We start from the raw sequence: 12706 nt of genomic DNA, 5'->3' as shown, positions 1-12706 counted from the left end.
AAATTAGGGGAGGGGAAGGGAGAAGGTGCAGGTTCATAGGATCATTCATCAGGCATATCAAAAGCATTTCAGTGCATGTGCAAAAATTTTTTACATGTTGGGGAGTAAATCATAGAGATGGAGAGGAAACAAACTGTTTCTGACATTTCTAGCTCTGTTTATCTAAGGTGTTTCCAGCTTTCCCACAAATGTGTGACATCTGAACTTTCAACCTCGCTTTTGTTGTCTGGCTGAAAATACCTCCAGAGACAAAAGGTGGAGAGAAATACTCCCCTGTGCTGAAAATGAGTTTGAGGAGGACCTCTGAAAACTGCAGGTTATATAATACCAGAGGGATGCAACATCCATCATTATCTGCTGATGTGAAGTCCTTCAAAAGCCTATGGTATGGTTTTTAAAACAAGCTGAAAATATGCATGTGGAGCTAACCTTTAATCATCACTGTGATTAATTACATGAGATCAACTGAAAATCCATCCATGGAGCCAGAAAGATCACATGATATGTCAACATTGTGGGCAATCCCGGCAAGATGAGTTAAATCTCTCTTGTTTGGAGAAATCCACCAGTGTATTTTGGTGTGCTGGGTAAATGTCATTCAAGAAAGCCATGTTTATTTTGGACCCAGTGAGCTTGAATGGGTTTTATTTTATGTGACTGCACTAGACAGTATGTATACAGCGCAAATTTGAATGTACAGCATGTGTCCTGACACAGAATCCCTTTAAATAAAATGCTTACCTCAATGCCCTCCTTGTTTAGTGCGTACTCATCAAAGTTGAGGATAGCAGTCTTGATAGTGCGGGGCGGAGGTAAGACAGTCAAGCCTATGTTTATAGCGTTGCTTCGTTTTGAATCCAGGACTATGATTTCTTGTCGTTTGCCATCAACAGCTGCTTTCTATGAAAGATACAAAATGCCATCTGAAATGAGGATTAAGCTTTGGATGTAAGATCATGTTGAGTCTTGAGTAGTGGAAGCGGCTCTGAGTGGTTTAAAGATAAAATAGAAAAGTGACAGAGAGCATCTTGTGTTCTGTTCCCCATAATAGAATCGCTTCTCTGGTTTACTTGATTACCTCTGGGGCTGTACCTCTCACTGCACTGGAAAAAAAAACAGTGGCAGAAAAAAATGGGTGTGCAGCAAAAGCCAAGTTGAGGGTGGAGCTAGAAGAAAAGTTGTTACAGTCATGGGACTTCTGACTATCAAGTGGAAATAATGACTAAAGTTTGGTGCTACAGGCAAGGTCAGTGGGGGGTCCCAACTTCGTGTGGGGAAAATGAACATTAAAATTTGCCCCGATGGTACTGCTACAGGAGGGGTTATCAAAATACAACTGTGTCCTCTTCAAGAGCTTGTGAAGAGTTGAGTGTTCATCATTTTCAGTCCTACTGCCTCAATAACACTTTTCAATTCATCTCTAATGTCCTCTGATAAGGTGGGCTCTCCTCTCTCGCTAATAGAGAGAAGGGGTTCACTCATTTTAAAATGCTTACTTGACCCCTGTGCACCCTGATTTATGTGAGACACCCGCCAGACCTATTACAACCAAATCAGAACAGCAAAGTAAACCAGGTTTCTTCAAAAGCGTGGCGTGTTTCTACTGTAGCAGCAGTACAACAGTAATTTACCTTTGTGACAGGCAGCTCCTTGGATTTTGACTCAAACAGCTGCTCCAGCTTGGATGTGTCCAGTTTAATTGGCTCCAGTTTGGACCAGAGGGACTCCTTACAGAATTTATGGCTCTTACACTGCCAGTCCACAGGACGCACCTCGTTCCAGAAGAGACGGATGGTCTTCTTCTTCTTCTGGAAGAGAGGCGCCTCCCCTCGACTGAGCTGAGGGGAAGGCGGAGGGATAGGGGCCATGAATGGTGGGGGTGGCGGCATCATTTTGCCAAGCATGGGAGGAGGTGGGGGGCACCCAAACAGTGGTGGGGGTGGTGGCAGGGCAGCATTGCACGGCGGAGGGGGAGGAGGTGGTAGCAGGTCACCAGACCTCATCACACTGTCCATATCTAAAATATCCATGTCATCCTCATCCCTCAGGTCTGTGAAGTCCATTTCTTTGATCCGCAGCTCCCTGGGTGCAGCCATCAGCTGATCCCAGATATAATCCGACTCTTTCTTAGGAGGTAAAGCTGATGAGGCAGCGGTTGATGATTTGTCAGTCTGCTGCTGCTCTTTTGAGGCCTCCACCTCAAGAGTAGATGTTAAGCCTTTGACCAAATCTCCAAACCTCTCTGCCACTGCTCGGACACTGCCCTGGTTGTCCAGATGTCCCACCTCCATTTTTTTCACATTTTCTTCTCTGGCCTGTCTGTGAGCCTCCAGTGTGGAGATCCTGCTGGCCAAACTAGCCACAGAGGCGTCACTGACCTCTGTCTCCTTCTCACATTTACATTTTTCTTTCTCTGTTTCTCCCACATTCCCTTCATCCGTGCTGGCTGTCGTCTGAGCGTAGAGCATGTCCAGCATGAAGCGCTTGCTGTTGAGAATTTTGCTGCACTGGTCGTTCACATCTGCGTCTTTAATGCATTGAGACCATTGGCCTGTTGACATGGAAGCAATTCTGACATTGAAAAATCATAGTAGATTAGCAAAGTGAATAAAATAAATTAGCGCCAATCATACCTGCTTCGATGTCACTGGTGAGCTTCTCCTCCCGCTCCTCCCTCTCCAGGGTGCTGCTCGTAGAGGAGATGCTGGACGCAGAGCAGTTGTCTTTTTCATTCACTTCCTCATTCTGTCTCTCCTTCTCACTCAGCAGTACACTGTCTTCTACGTCCCTTTCCGTCGGCTGCTGCTTCTCACACTCCTCTAACTCCACATCCACCTCCACATCTGGCTCTCCCACCTCCGCTACATCAGCTACCTCTGCCTCCTCTACCTGCTTTTCTACCGCTGCCTCATCCACGCGCTGCTTCTGCTGCACACGCTTCTCCCGCTCTCGCCTCTCTTCCCTCTCCTTCCCTGACTGTTTATCTGACGCCGGCTCTGCCACTACATTCTGGTCAGACTCAGCAACATCCTCTGTCTCCGCAGGCGACTCTGTCTCAGTCTGCTGCTTTTCTGGCTCGGAGGGAGGTGTGGGGGAAGGTTCTGATACTGTTAACTCTGGCGCTGGACTTTTGGTTCTGGTCTGTGGGTCAAGGTTTGGCTCTGAGATGTGTTCTGTTCCTGGAAGAGAAGTCAAAACAATGAGGGAGAAAAATGTTACTTTAAATACTTCAGTCATGTGCCTTTATATTATCTGATAGTCTTCGGAAACATTTTTTGTTTATAATTAAAAGAGCTTTAAATTGCTTCCTGACATATCTTTAATTGCAATATTAGTTTGCTGAAGACTTTAAGCTCTGTGACCATGACTCATGACCATACAACACGACTGTAACAACTTCACAGCTTCTAAGAAAAGACACTACTTCAATTTCAATCTTCAAGAAGTTTGTTTCAGAAAAATAAATGACTATAAAATTGAAAGACAAACTTTTTGATTGCACTATGACAAAATTAACTTCAAATAATTAACACCATTTAATCAGGACCTCATTAAATCCATTTCAAAAGTAGGAAATTTAGATATTTGTGAATACACACCTCCACCTCCTTCACACCCTCTTTAGACACAGTTACACAGAATATCTCTGTCAATTTTTCTACAATTTCCTTATTTTAATGTACACATTTTTATAAGCATTATACAGTCAAGTAATTATTCTCAGTGACCCCTTTCAACAGAAGTGCAGAACAATCTAATTTCTGTGTCATAACCTCCTGTCGAGTGTTAATGCCAGGCCCTGTTAATGTGACAGGCGCACTGACAGCCAGTATTTGTCTCTTCCAGCTTTGTTAGACAACGTTACAGTCCATTCACACTCATATGACTGGGTTACTAACGATGATAGATAAATGGTTGGCAAAAACCCCCCTTACCCGATGTCTGGTGTGCAGGGTTGATGGTGTCTTCCGGTGAGATGATGGATGAAGGTGTGGCACAGCGAGACGCTGAGCGGCTGGCAGGGTTGGAACTCAAACACAAAGTGATTTCAGTGCGTCCTCTTGTTGGCGCTCTGGGGCGCTCCCGCTCAAACTCCTCTGCAGCGAGCCTCTCCACCGCCTTGTACCTGCAATAGAAAAACGTAGCTTGACTGCACGCTGTGGTTTAGATGCATGCTGATGTGAACAGCTGTTTAAATCTCAGCTCAGCCATTCGATAGCTCTGGTATAATGATGTAGAAACAGCGCATTAAAAAAAAAAAAAATCAAAGCCACTGGTAAGATGACATTTCAGGGATATGAATAATAGCCTTAATGTCACCATTTATGTTGTTAGCATTTTTGACATGTTATTCCTCAGTAATTGTGGAAAAAATTAAACTGTGATCCCTTTACTAAAGAGCTCAAATGATGATGACAAATGACATCCTTCTTTGGATTAAGTGGCCAAAATGTTTATGTTTAACATTTTTGTTTTCTGACCTCAGTTCACACATTCTTGAAAATTAACTGAGACGCATGCTCCAGTCCTCAGGGGTGAAAAAGGTGAGGGCATAAGAACGAGCTGTGAGTCATATCCCGCGCACAGACACTCGCACACAGACACAGTCAGAGGCAGATAACCACACCACATCCATGGAAAAACACAATTACACACTTGTCCTGTTAACACTGGGACGTCTTAATGGTGAGCAGGCCTGAAGGGGCCCTGACATCTATAAGTCAGTCCAAGACGAGGTGCAACTCACTTTACATCTGCTATCAATTTTAGAAAAAGATCTCAAAGAATTTACAAACCTCCTTAGTTTTTTTTTTTTTTTTTTTTTTTCTTTTGATCTTCCTTCGGCATGATTGTGAATATGTGAAACCATGAAATAAAATAAACTCACCTTTCCTCTCTGGCTTGTCTTGCTTCTTCCCTCTTGTCCACATAATCTCGACTGAGATAGAAAGACAGGAACAGAGTCAGAGTCAGAAAAGACAATTTAGGATCTGTATTCAAAAGTGTTATAAATTAAGATTTTATTTCAAATCAGATGATCTCTTAACAGAAAATGACATGGTAAGTACAAAGAAAGCAAACTGAACATCGCAAACTGTTAAGACAAGACACATGGGCTGAACATAGACTTTGCAGCGTCCTTCTGCTTTGACTCAGTATATATAAAATGATCCTCATAAAAAATACGGCCCAGCCTTAATCAGACTCAAGGGAGATATGTAAGTATCCCTCCTGAGTAAAGACTGGCCGCCTGTTTCTAAAAATGACACATGCAAACATGTTTTTATTTGCTGTGCAGCTGCACATGGTTACAAAGAAAAGAAATATTATATGATATATATGATATGAATTTTAGTATTTTGTGAGACTGACTTGAAACGATTCCTCTCCTCTCTTTCGATTCTCTGCAGACGCTCTTCTCTTTCCATGCGTCTCCGCTCCCTCTCTGCGGCCAGCGATTCTTGATGTTGCCTGTACGATGAAGTTAGCAAACCCCCCAAAGCGGGTCTACACGCCGAAGAGAGAGAGAGAGAGAGAGAGAGAGAGAGAACAAATGTGATATCTTTATTAAAACTGAGTGATTGGTTTGTGTTTTCATTTAGGTATGTGTGCACTTAATCAGCCATGTCCAGAATATGTTCTGCATTAGCTGGGGAAAAGTTGGCACGCCAACCTGTCAGGTTTGGAGTCTGGTGTGGAGGCCACTGAACTAGAGAAGCGATGGATGGGTGATGTAGGAGCCTGGTGCCTGCCAGGGTATGGAGTGCCGTTGGCAGTGATTCTGTTAAAAGAAGGGAAAAAAATAAATGCCTTGTTCTCTCCTAACACATATTTCCACTGACAGACAGAGGAGAGGGCTGGACAGCACTTCAAGAATCTGTGAAGTGATGTGATGTGAATTCCAATGTCATACTGCTGGACAGTTTCCACTCAGATACGAATAAAATGTTGAATAGAAGAACAGTGCTCTTAAGCACTTCTCCCCCAGCTTTCCTGTGTGTGCCATCCCACTCTGAAGGGTACCCTGCAGGTGCACTGCTCACCCATGCCTGTGCATAAGAGCAGTCTTTCATAAATGTATCTTTTCACAGAACAACTTGTCGATAGGGCCTCGTCATCGCTGTGTTGAATCAAATAGCAAATTGTGCACATATTGTCCCGGGATAGTTTCCCAACACACTGTGAGTACATTAAAAACTGTTCACAAAGACGACTTTTAGCTGGACTGCATTATGTGCACGTGTTCCTGAAACTATTACTACTAATGTAAATCACAAAACCTCAGAACCATCACACGTGCAGTACATCATGCCCCTGCACACTCTTGTTACGCTTGACTCCAGGCCTTACCTTTCAGCCCAGCAAGGCTTTCTAGCTGTGTAAGGTGTAGGAGAGTTGTTTGTTTCCATCAGACTGAAGATGGAAGTGAGAGGGGAAAAAAAAGAGAGAGCGACAGTCAGGTCACACACTCCAAAGATTAAATAATCAAATGTTAGTCACACAGACAACAGAGTGAGACAGCAGTTGAAGGTAGGAGGGCTGCAAGACCACACAACCATAAGGGGGGCAGTGCAGGAATTATCTGTGTCTGTCTTAGCCGAACAGTGTGCTGTTTAGAAAGCTATAAAACTACTGTTAATCCTTACAAATAAAATAGTTTAAAAGCTTTCACAGGATCCTGTTTTATTGTTCCCTCTATAGAAAAGACGGAATTATTTCTGCTCAGATGGCATCAGGGAATCCTACTGAGGAGCTGCTGTGCCAGCCCAGATTTGGTTGCCTTTCCTGTTTATTATTACTACATATCTCTGCAGAAACCCGAACAACTAAGAGACAGTGACTGTGGTTCATGCTAATACTCTGAATTCCTTAATGCTTTGAATGAATTTATTGACTTGTCTTGGATTAACTGTGATGCAGAGCCACAATGAAAGACAGATGAATGGTAAATGTCTGTAAAATAATGCTTCCCAGCAACTGAGAAAAGGAAGTAATTATGACCTTCCTTCTTCTGGTACAGTACATCTTTGGAGATGACAGAGGAAACATAAATCACATCTGATGGGAGGGAAAGGCGTTTCTGACCACTCTGCTCAAGAAACCATTTTTAAAGGATGAAGGAGGTGGAAAAGAACAAAGCTAAAGTATGCTGAGCACAAATAACCCAATGGGACGCAATTTAGACAAACATTTTAAAGAAGAAATTCAAATTTTGAGTATTACTATATCTGCTTTTACTCTTATGATGCTTGCATGTGACTCTGCTGAACATACAGTGAGCAACACAGACACCAGTGATGGGGAGGACAGTCTGTTTCCACACTGTGAGGTGTAATGGTCTGGGCGTAACACAAAATGAACTGTACAGTAGCTCCTGCCCACTGCCTGTAGCGCCCTTCTCTGTCCTTGCCCTCCTCACTCTCTGAGAACGCAACAGACACCTGGCTCTGGCTCAAATCACTGGATGGAGGGAGAGGTCAGGGGAGAGAGATGGGGGGGGGGTGAGGTTGGTGTAGACTGACACTGAGGGTGTGCAGAGTCTGACATTCTGCTCAGAGCAACAGGGAAGACACAGTCGGGTGGCTGGGGGAGGAACACACCAAGGACTAAAGTTCCTCTTTTTAGGTGCGACGGACACAGGAGACGATGTCCTGGCCTTGACGCTGAGATATTCTCTCTGCCCTTCAGGGTCACTGGCTTTAGGGAGGATGTTGGCCATACACTTTAAGTTCAAACACATGTTAGGAGTGTCTGCTACAGCTGGAGCCACACTAGGACGACAAAATACAAGAGAGTAGGAGTCCAAATGGGTAGAGGGAAAGAGACACTATGCAAATGTGAGGGGAAGCAGAGATCAAGTCACTCTTGGGAAAACAGCTGACCCAAAATACCTGTGAGCGCCCTGTCTAGAGGACTCAGTGACTGGATGACTTTCATCATCTGCCTCCTCCTCGTCCTCCTCCTCCTCATCCTCCTCCTCCTCTCCCTCCTCCTCCTCCTCCTCCTCCTCCTCCTCCTCCTCTTCCTCATCTCTGTCGTGAGAGGAGGGGTCGAGGGTTGAACGGAGGAAAGGGAGGATGTAGGCAGGCAAGAGGGAGAGAAAGTGGACAGAGACAACATGAAAACACACAGTAGATGCCCAGGAGAGACAGCACACACAGAGATTACACTGGAAACATGCTCGTGAGGACAGAAGCAGTAATATCAGAGAGGTGTATGATATGTATTAGTAGGTTTGACATATTCATGTAAGACATTGATGTGAACAGGCAACAGCTACAACTACATTCACGTACAACCTCTACAGTAGCATTAATACCAAAATCAGTTCAATATAAAACATCTCCCTGTGATTTTAAATGAGTAGAATAAGATTTAATAATTCAATAAGCAGTGTCAGAGGTGTAGGAGATATCGTCTGAGTTTGGACTGATAGTCTGGGATACTCCACTGTCACACATGAGTCTTCGGCCAGTTTGCTTTTTGGATCCCTCTTGGCTGTCTGGATTTCATTAACAATATGGAAAATTGTGATCTTCAAAGGCGGCTTAAATTTCCTGTGGTTGACTGGAAGAAGCTAGTTTGGCATATGACCTGCTGGATTGAATTTAAGTATACCTGAAGACCTGAGTGCTACCAGACATATTAGTGGGTTTGCTACTTTGAAAAAAGGCTTGTTATTAATGATACAGGAATGGATTGTGTAGCACTGGTATAGACAGTAACCAGTAGTGATTTTAAAGACACAAATCAGGGTAACACTTGTTTTTTGTCTTCATAATAAAAAGTGGAACAAAGAGTTAACATCATTTCCACAAAAAAGAATTGTCTGACTAAGTTTTTCTGCTGCTTTTATAAAGCACACTCAAAGCCACTGTATAATTAAACAAGATTGCAATTTGCTTCTTGCCTGAATCACCAGCTGTGGTTTCTCTGAGTTTGTGTAGTTACAAAGGTTTGTTGTATATAAAACAGATGGCAACGTGGAGTTTAAGCTCAGTGCACTCTCACTGAAGGAAGCATGCCTTCAGACAGAGAGCAGATAGCTCATATCGTGTGTTTACAGAAGCTTCCTATTTCCACCAGTGGCAGCAGAATGTCTTTGACAGTGGGAAAATTAATCTAAATGTCACTTTGCAGCATCGGCCTCCTCTTCGCCTTTCTTTAAATTACTATATAATTAAATTCTCTGCTTTGGCTCTGGATAGAGTAGACACATCTCTCCAAGACCGAAATTTAATACAAGGCTTGCAGTCAAGCTGTTTCCTGCGGAAATGAGTAATACTCCATGGACCCAGGAATAATTTGTGATTCCTTTTTAGTTGCAGTTATCTCTCAGGGTTTAAAATATAAAACAAACCACACTGGCTGAACCTTTTAAATGCAGGATCAGACCAAGTTCAAGCTAAAATGGACACAAGGATAAAGTTTCTTTTCTTCTCTTGAACATCTTCCACTTTTCCATTCCTCTCTGTCCTACCCCCGCCTCACCTTTCACTTATGTCTTCAACACCCTGGCCACCGAAGGGAAGGAAGCTGCTTGCATGAGTGTGTGGGCTGCTGGGTGATGCTGGGGCAGAAGCGTGGCCTCTGTTATTCTGGAGGGAATGTCTCCGGCTGCGTCTTCTCTCCAGGCCCCGCCTTTCGTTGTTGCCGCCAACACTGGCCCGTCGGCGGTCCTTTCGCCCGCTGGGAGGCAGTTGGGTTTCATCGTCACCATCCTCGTTACGCAGAGTCATCTGGGACAATGAGTCATCAAAGAGAAACTGAGTAAATCAACTGTATTTGTATGTATGTTGATCACAGACAGCAACCTTGGTGCTCACTTCGTTTCTGGCCGCTATAGTGTCAGACATCATGTGACCTATGACCCATTATGAGACACACACACCTAGTAACATTACATTAAGGCTTTTTATTTTGTATATAATAGTTGGTAGTATAGGCTTCCTTACCTCATAGATGTTGAACTGTTCTACAAGGTCAAGGTCTGTGCCCTTCCTGCTCAGGTGTCTCTGGGCCATGGCTTCGATGCTCTGTTCCTCCAGACAGTCCACCATGTCATAGTAGGAGTCCTGGTCTGGGAGACCTGCCAGAGTCTAAAACACAAACATTTATATATTGTATTGTATTTTTTTTTTTTTGCCCTGTTTTTAGAACTTTTTTGTAAATGTGGTCTGAAAAATAGCAGCTCAGAAAGAAGAAAATGACTATACCGCTGGTTGATGCAGTAATAATACGGAAAGTGCTCACTATAAAGAATTCACTGACCTTATTGATGAGTGTCATCGCATACACCAGCAGCTCTGTATCCACTCCATCCTTCTCATCAAGGATCTCCATGACATTCGACCACAGTTTTGTGCCTGCAGAGGCAAAAGGCATGCAACATATTATATATCACAGGACAAACTCCAAACAAATCTGCGAGACAATGAATAATAATAATAATAAAGTCTTAAGTAACCATTGTGTTCACCTTAGAGCATGAAAAACTGTTGCAACCTTTTAGCTCCACCACTGCGCAGCGATAAAAATCAAAAATTGTTATGTCATCTCATGGCTCCCTGAGGAGAAATCTAGTCATAGCAGTTTCCTTCTAGAAAAATGAGAGGAAACACAGAGCAGGGGCTCTGATCTCCAGTGAGAAAGAAGCAGATCTGTGCCTCAACCCCAAGGGTCAAGTCCATCTTCTTCTCATCAGGAGACCGGGGATCAGGTTTAGTCTTCTTATGCAACAGCAGAGGTGACGGGATAAGACAGAGCCGAGACAGAGGGATACCTGACCCTCCATGCTGATGCTCAACGCCCCCGTTGTACGCCACAGCACAATGTGGAGCTTTTAGAGCAGCAGGTAACTGAACCCCACTGCAGGTAAAAGTTACAGTCTGTCTCAATAAGCCTCGTTCCACGCATGGCTAGGGAGCTGCTCAGGACAACTGATCCGACTACTGTGTAACAGGAGACTGATCTGCGATCAGCTGAAGAGCACTGCAGCCACCATGGATGACTTTACCAGTGGAAGTGAAGGGAGAGTCTTCCCTAAAATGCTCTATGATAGATTCTACTCTGGTTTTACAGAGACAAGGCAAGGGGGCAATTTCTAATTAGCTGGGAGACTCATATTCAGATAAAACTCATTTGTGTGTAATTTCTTACACAGTAAGTCCACAGTTCACATTTCAATGGCCTGACACCAAAAATGTCCCCTGATGACATTTTTAATTCAAAGTTGGATGCTCTGCAGAGACTGACTTCAACATCAAGAAATGACTGCAACAGCACCATGTGTACCACCACTCTATGTGGAGTGAGTAGCTTAAATATGTGCATATGTAGAGAATATGTGACTTAAATCCTGTATTTAAATCTATTACATGTCTGAGTCATTATTAGTGATACAACTGACAACCAGTCGGTCACTGGTTTTGGTCGTGTGTTAGGTGTCTGCTGGCTGGTTAGTCTGGGCTCTTACCTCTTTTGGCATCCACGACATTCACAGCCTTTATCAACAGGGTGGCATTAGACTCTGTGTACTCCACAAACACCAGCAGCAGCTTTAGTGCCGTCTTGACGACCAGACGGAACTACACAAAGAGAAAAAACACAGTTAACACAAAAGATACAGAGCAGCACAAGACCCCGAATCCAAACACACAACTGTGAAATCAATGGGTTTTTTTTAACAACCATAGACCAACATGATATGAGCATAGTATGTGCTAGCCCTTTAAATTTCTAATACCAAATGGCATTACATTAGAAAAGCTTTTCCTGTCTCAACAGTCTTGAGAGGTCTGATAAGAGTGTTGTCTGACATTGACGGCTCAGTGGAACATGCTGTGCACATACTGTACATAGAGAAATAGAGATGAGTCTCAAGATAACCAAAACCGGCAGAAAGTTTACAAGATTTTACGCCACTAGAAAATATGAAAAGGAGAGAGAAAACTGATGCACAAGAAAAACTGGCAAAGCAAATCTGCCTGAGAGTAAAAATCAGCTAAATAAAAAAGGGATTAAACCATCAGCATGAATTTGACACTTGTGAACAGCTGCCACATAAGACTGGACAAGCAACACTGGAATGATTTTGGTCAAAATGTGTATTGCTTATGGAAATTTGCCATAAAAAAAGATCAGAAAGACAGGGCTCTGCTGAAAAAAAAGGAGGATGCCAAATGTTATGTCAACATTTACACAAGAAGGTAAAACAGTGATTAGTAAGAACAGAAAACAGTGGGGAAGGAGATGTGGTGTAGATGTAGTTCCCTAATATGCTGCAGTATGCGCCATGATGCAGTCTGGCCACTAGAGGGCTGAAGACCACAATGTCAGGAGAGTTGCTTACATATTGACAAAGCAATGAGGTATGAAATTTCAGAGTAGTGAACTATATGGTTTGTTTCAGCTTTGTCAGTGCCCAGATGGGGTTGCTGAGTTGATTTTAAAGCACATCTACAGTATAGCTATAGCAGGGATCGTGTTAAAATTAATGTTCATATTCTTTACCTTGGATCCAACGAGGGTGTAAAGCCACTGGACCGTTTCATTGTGAGATATTAGGCCGTTCATCCCATCCACATATAGCATAATCTGACCAAGAGCTGGACAGAGAGAGGGAGAGAGAGAGAGAGAGAGAGAGACGGGGTTTGGTTAATCGTCTGCTATTCCAGTTGTTATTTTTGTCTTCTCTCTTAAAACA

General features: G+C 43.4%; 1 protein-coding gene across 3 annotated transcripts in view; it reads right to left on the bottom strand.

The window, feature by feature from the left end:
- Window positions 1–12706, bottom strand: part of fhod3b (formin homology 2 domain containing 3b) — an 85078-nt gene that overhangs the window by 8504 nt on the left and 63868 nt on the right. For 2 of the 3 annotated variants that reach the window (XM_071468331.1, XM_071468332.1), the window contains exons 6-18: window positions 12514–12608; window positions 11477–11588; window positions 10273–10367; window positions 9957–10100; window positions 9493–9740; window positions 6352–6414; window positions 5675–5782; window positions 5374–5508; window positions 4889–4939; window positions 3936–4126; window positions 2634–3179; window positions 1632–2551; window positions 742–900 (exon numbers count right to left, since the gene is read on the bottom strand). In XM_071468331.1, the coding sequence (XP_071324432.1) occupies window positions 742–900; window positions 1632–2551; window positions 2634–3179; window positions 3936–4126; window positions 4889–4939; window positions 5374–5508; window positions 5675–5782; window positions 6352–6414; window positions 9493–9740; window positions 9957–10100; window positions 10273–10367; window positions 11477–11588; window positions 12514–12608 (2867 nt within the window). The remainder of the gene's footprint in view (window positions 1–741; window positions 901–1631; window positions 2552–2633; window positions 3180–3935; window positions 4127–4888; window positions 4940–5373; window positions 5509–5674; window positions 5783–6351; window positions 6415–9492; window positions 9741–9956; window positions 10101–10272; window positions 10368–11476; window positions 11589–12513; window positions 12609–12706) is intronic. The other variant, XM_071468333.1, reaches the window with a different exon arrangement.

The sequence above is a fragment of the Trachinotus anak genome, unplaced genomic scaffold (genome assembly GCF_046630095.1).
Source record: "Trachinotus anak isolate AG129_WGS33_773 ecotype Australia unplaced genomic scaffold, CSIRO_AGI_Tana_v1 ptg000032l, whole genome shotgun sequence".
Classification (NCBI taxonomy): domain Eukaryota; kingdom Metazoa; phylum Chordata; class Actinopteri; order Carangiformes; family Carangidae; genus Trachinotus; species Trachinotus anak.
The sequence above is the reverse complement of the archived record's forward strand: the minus strand, read 5'-3'. Positions and strand labels throughout refer to the sequence as shown.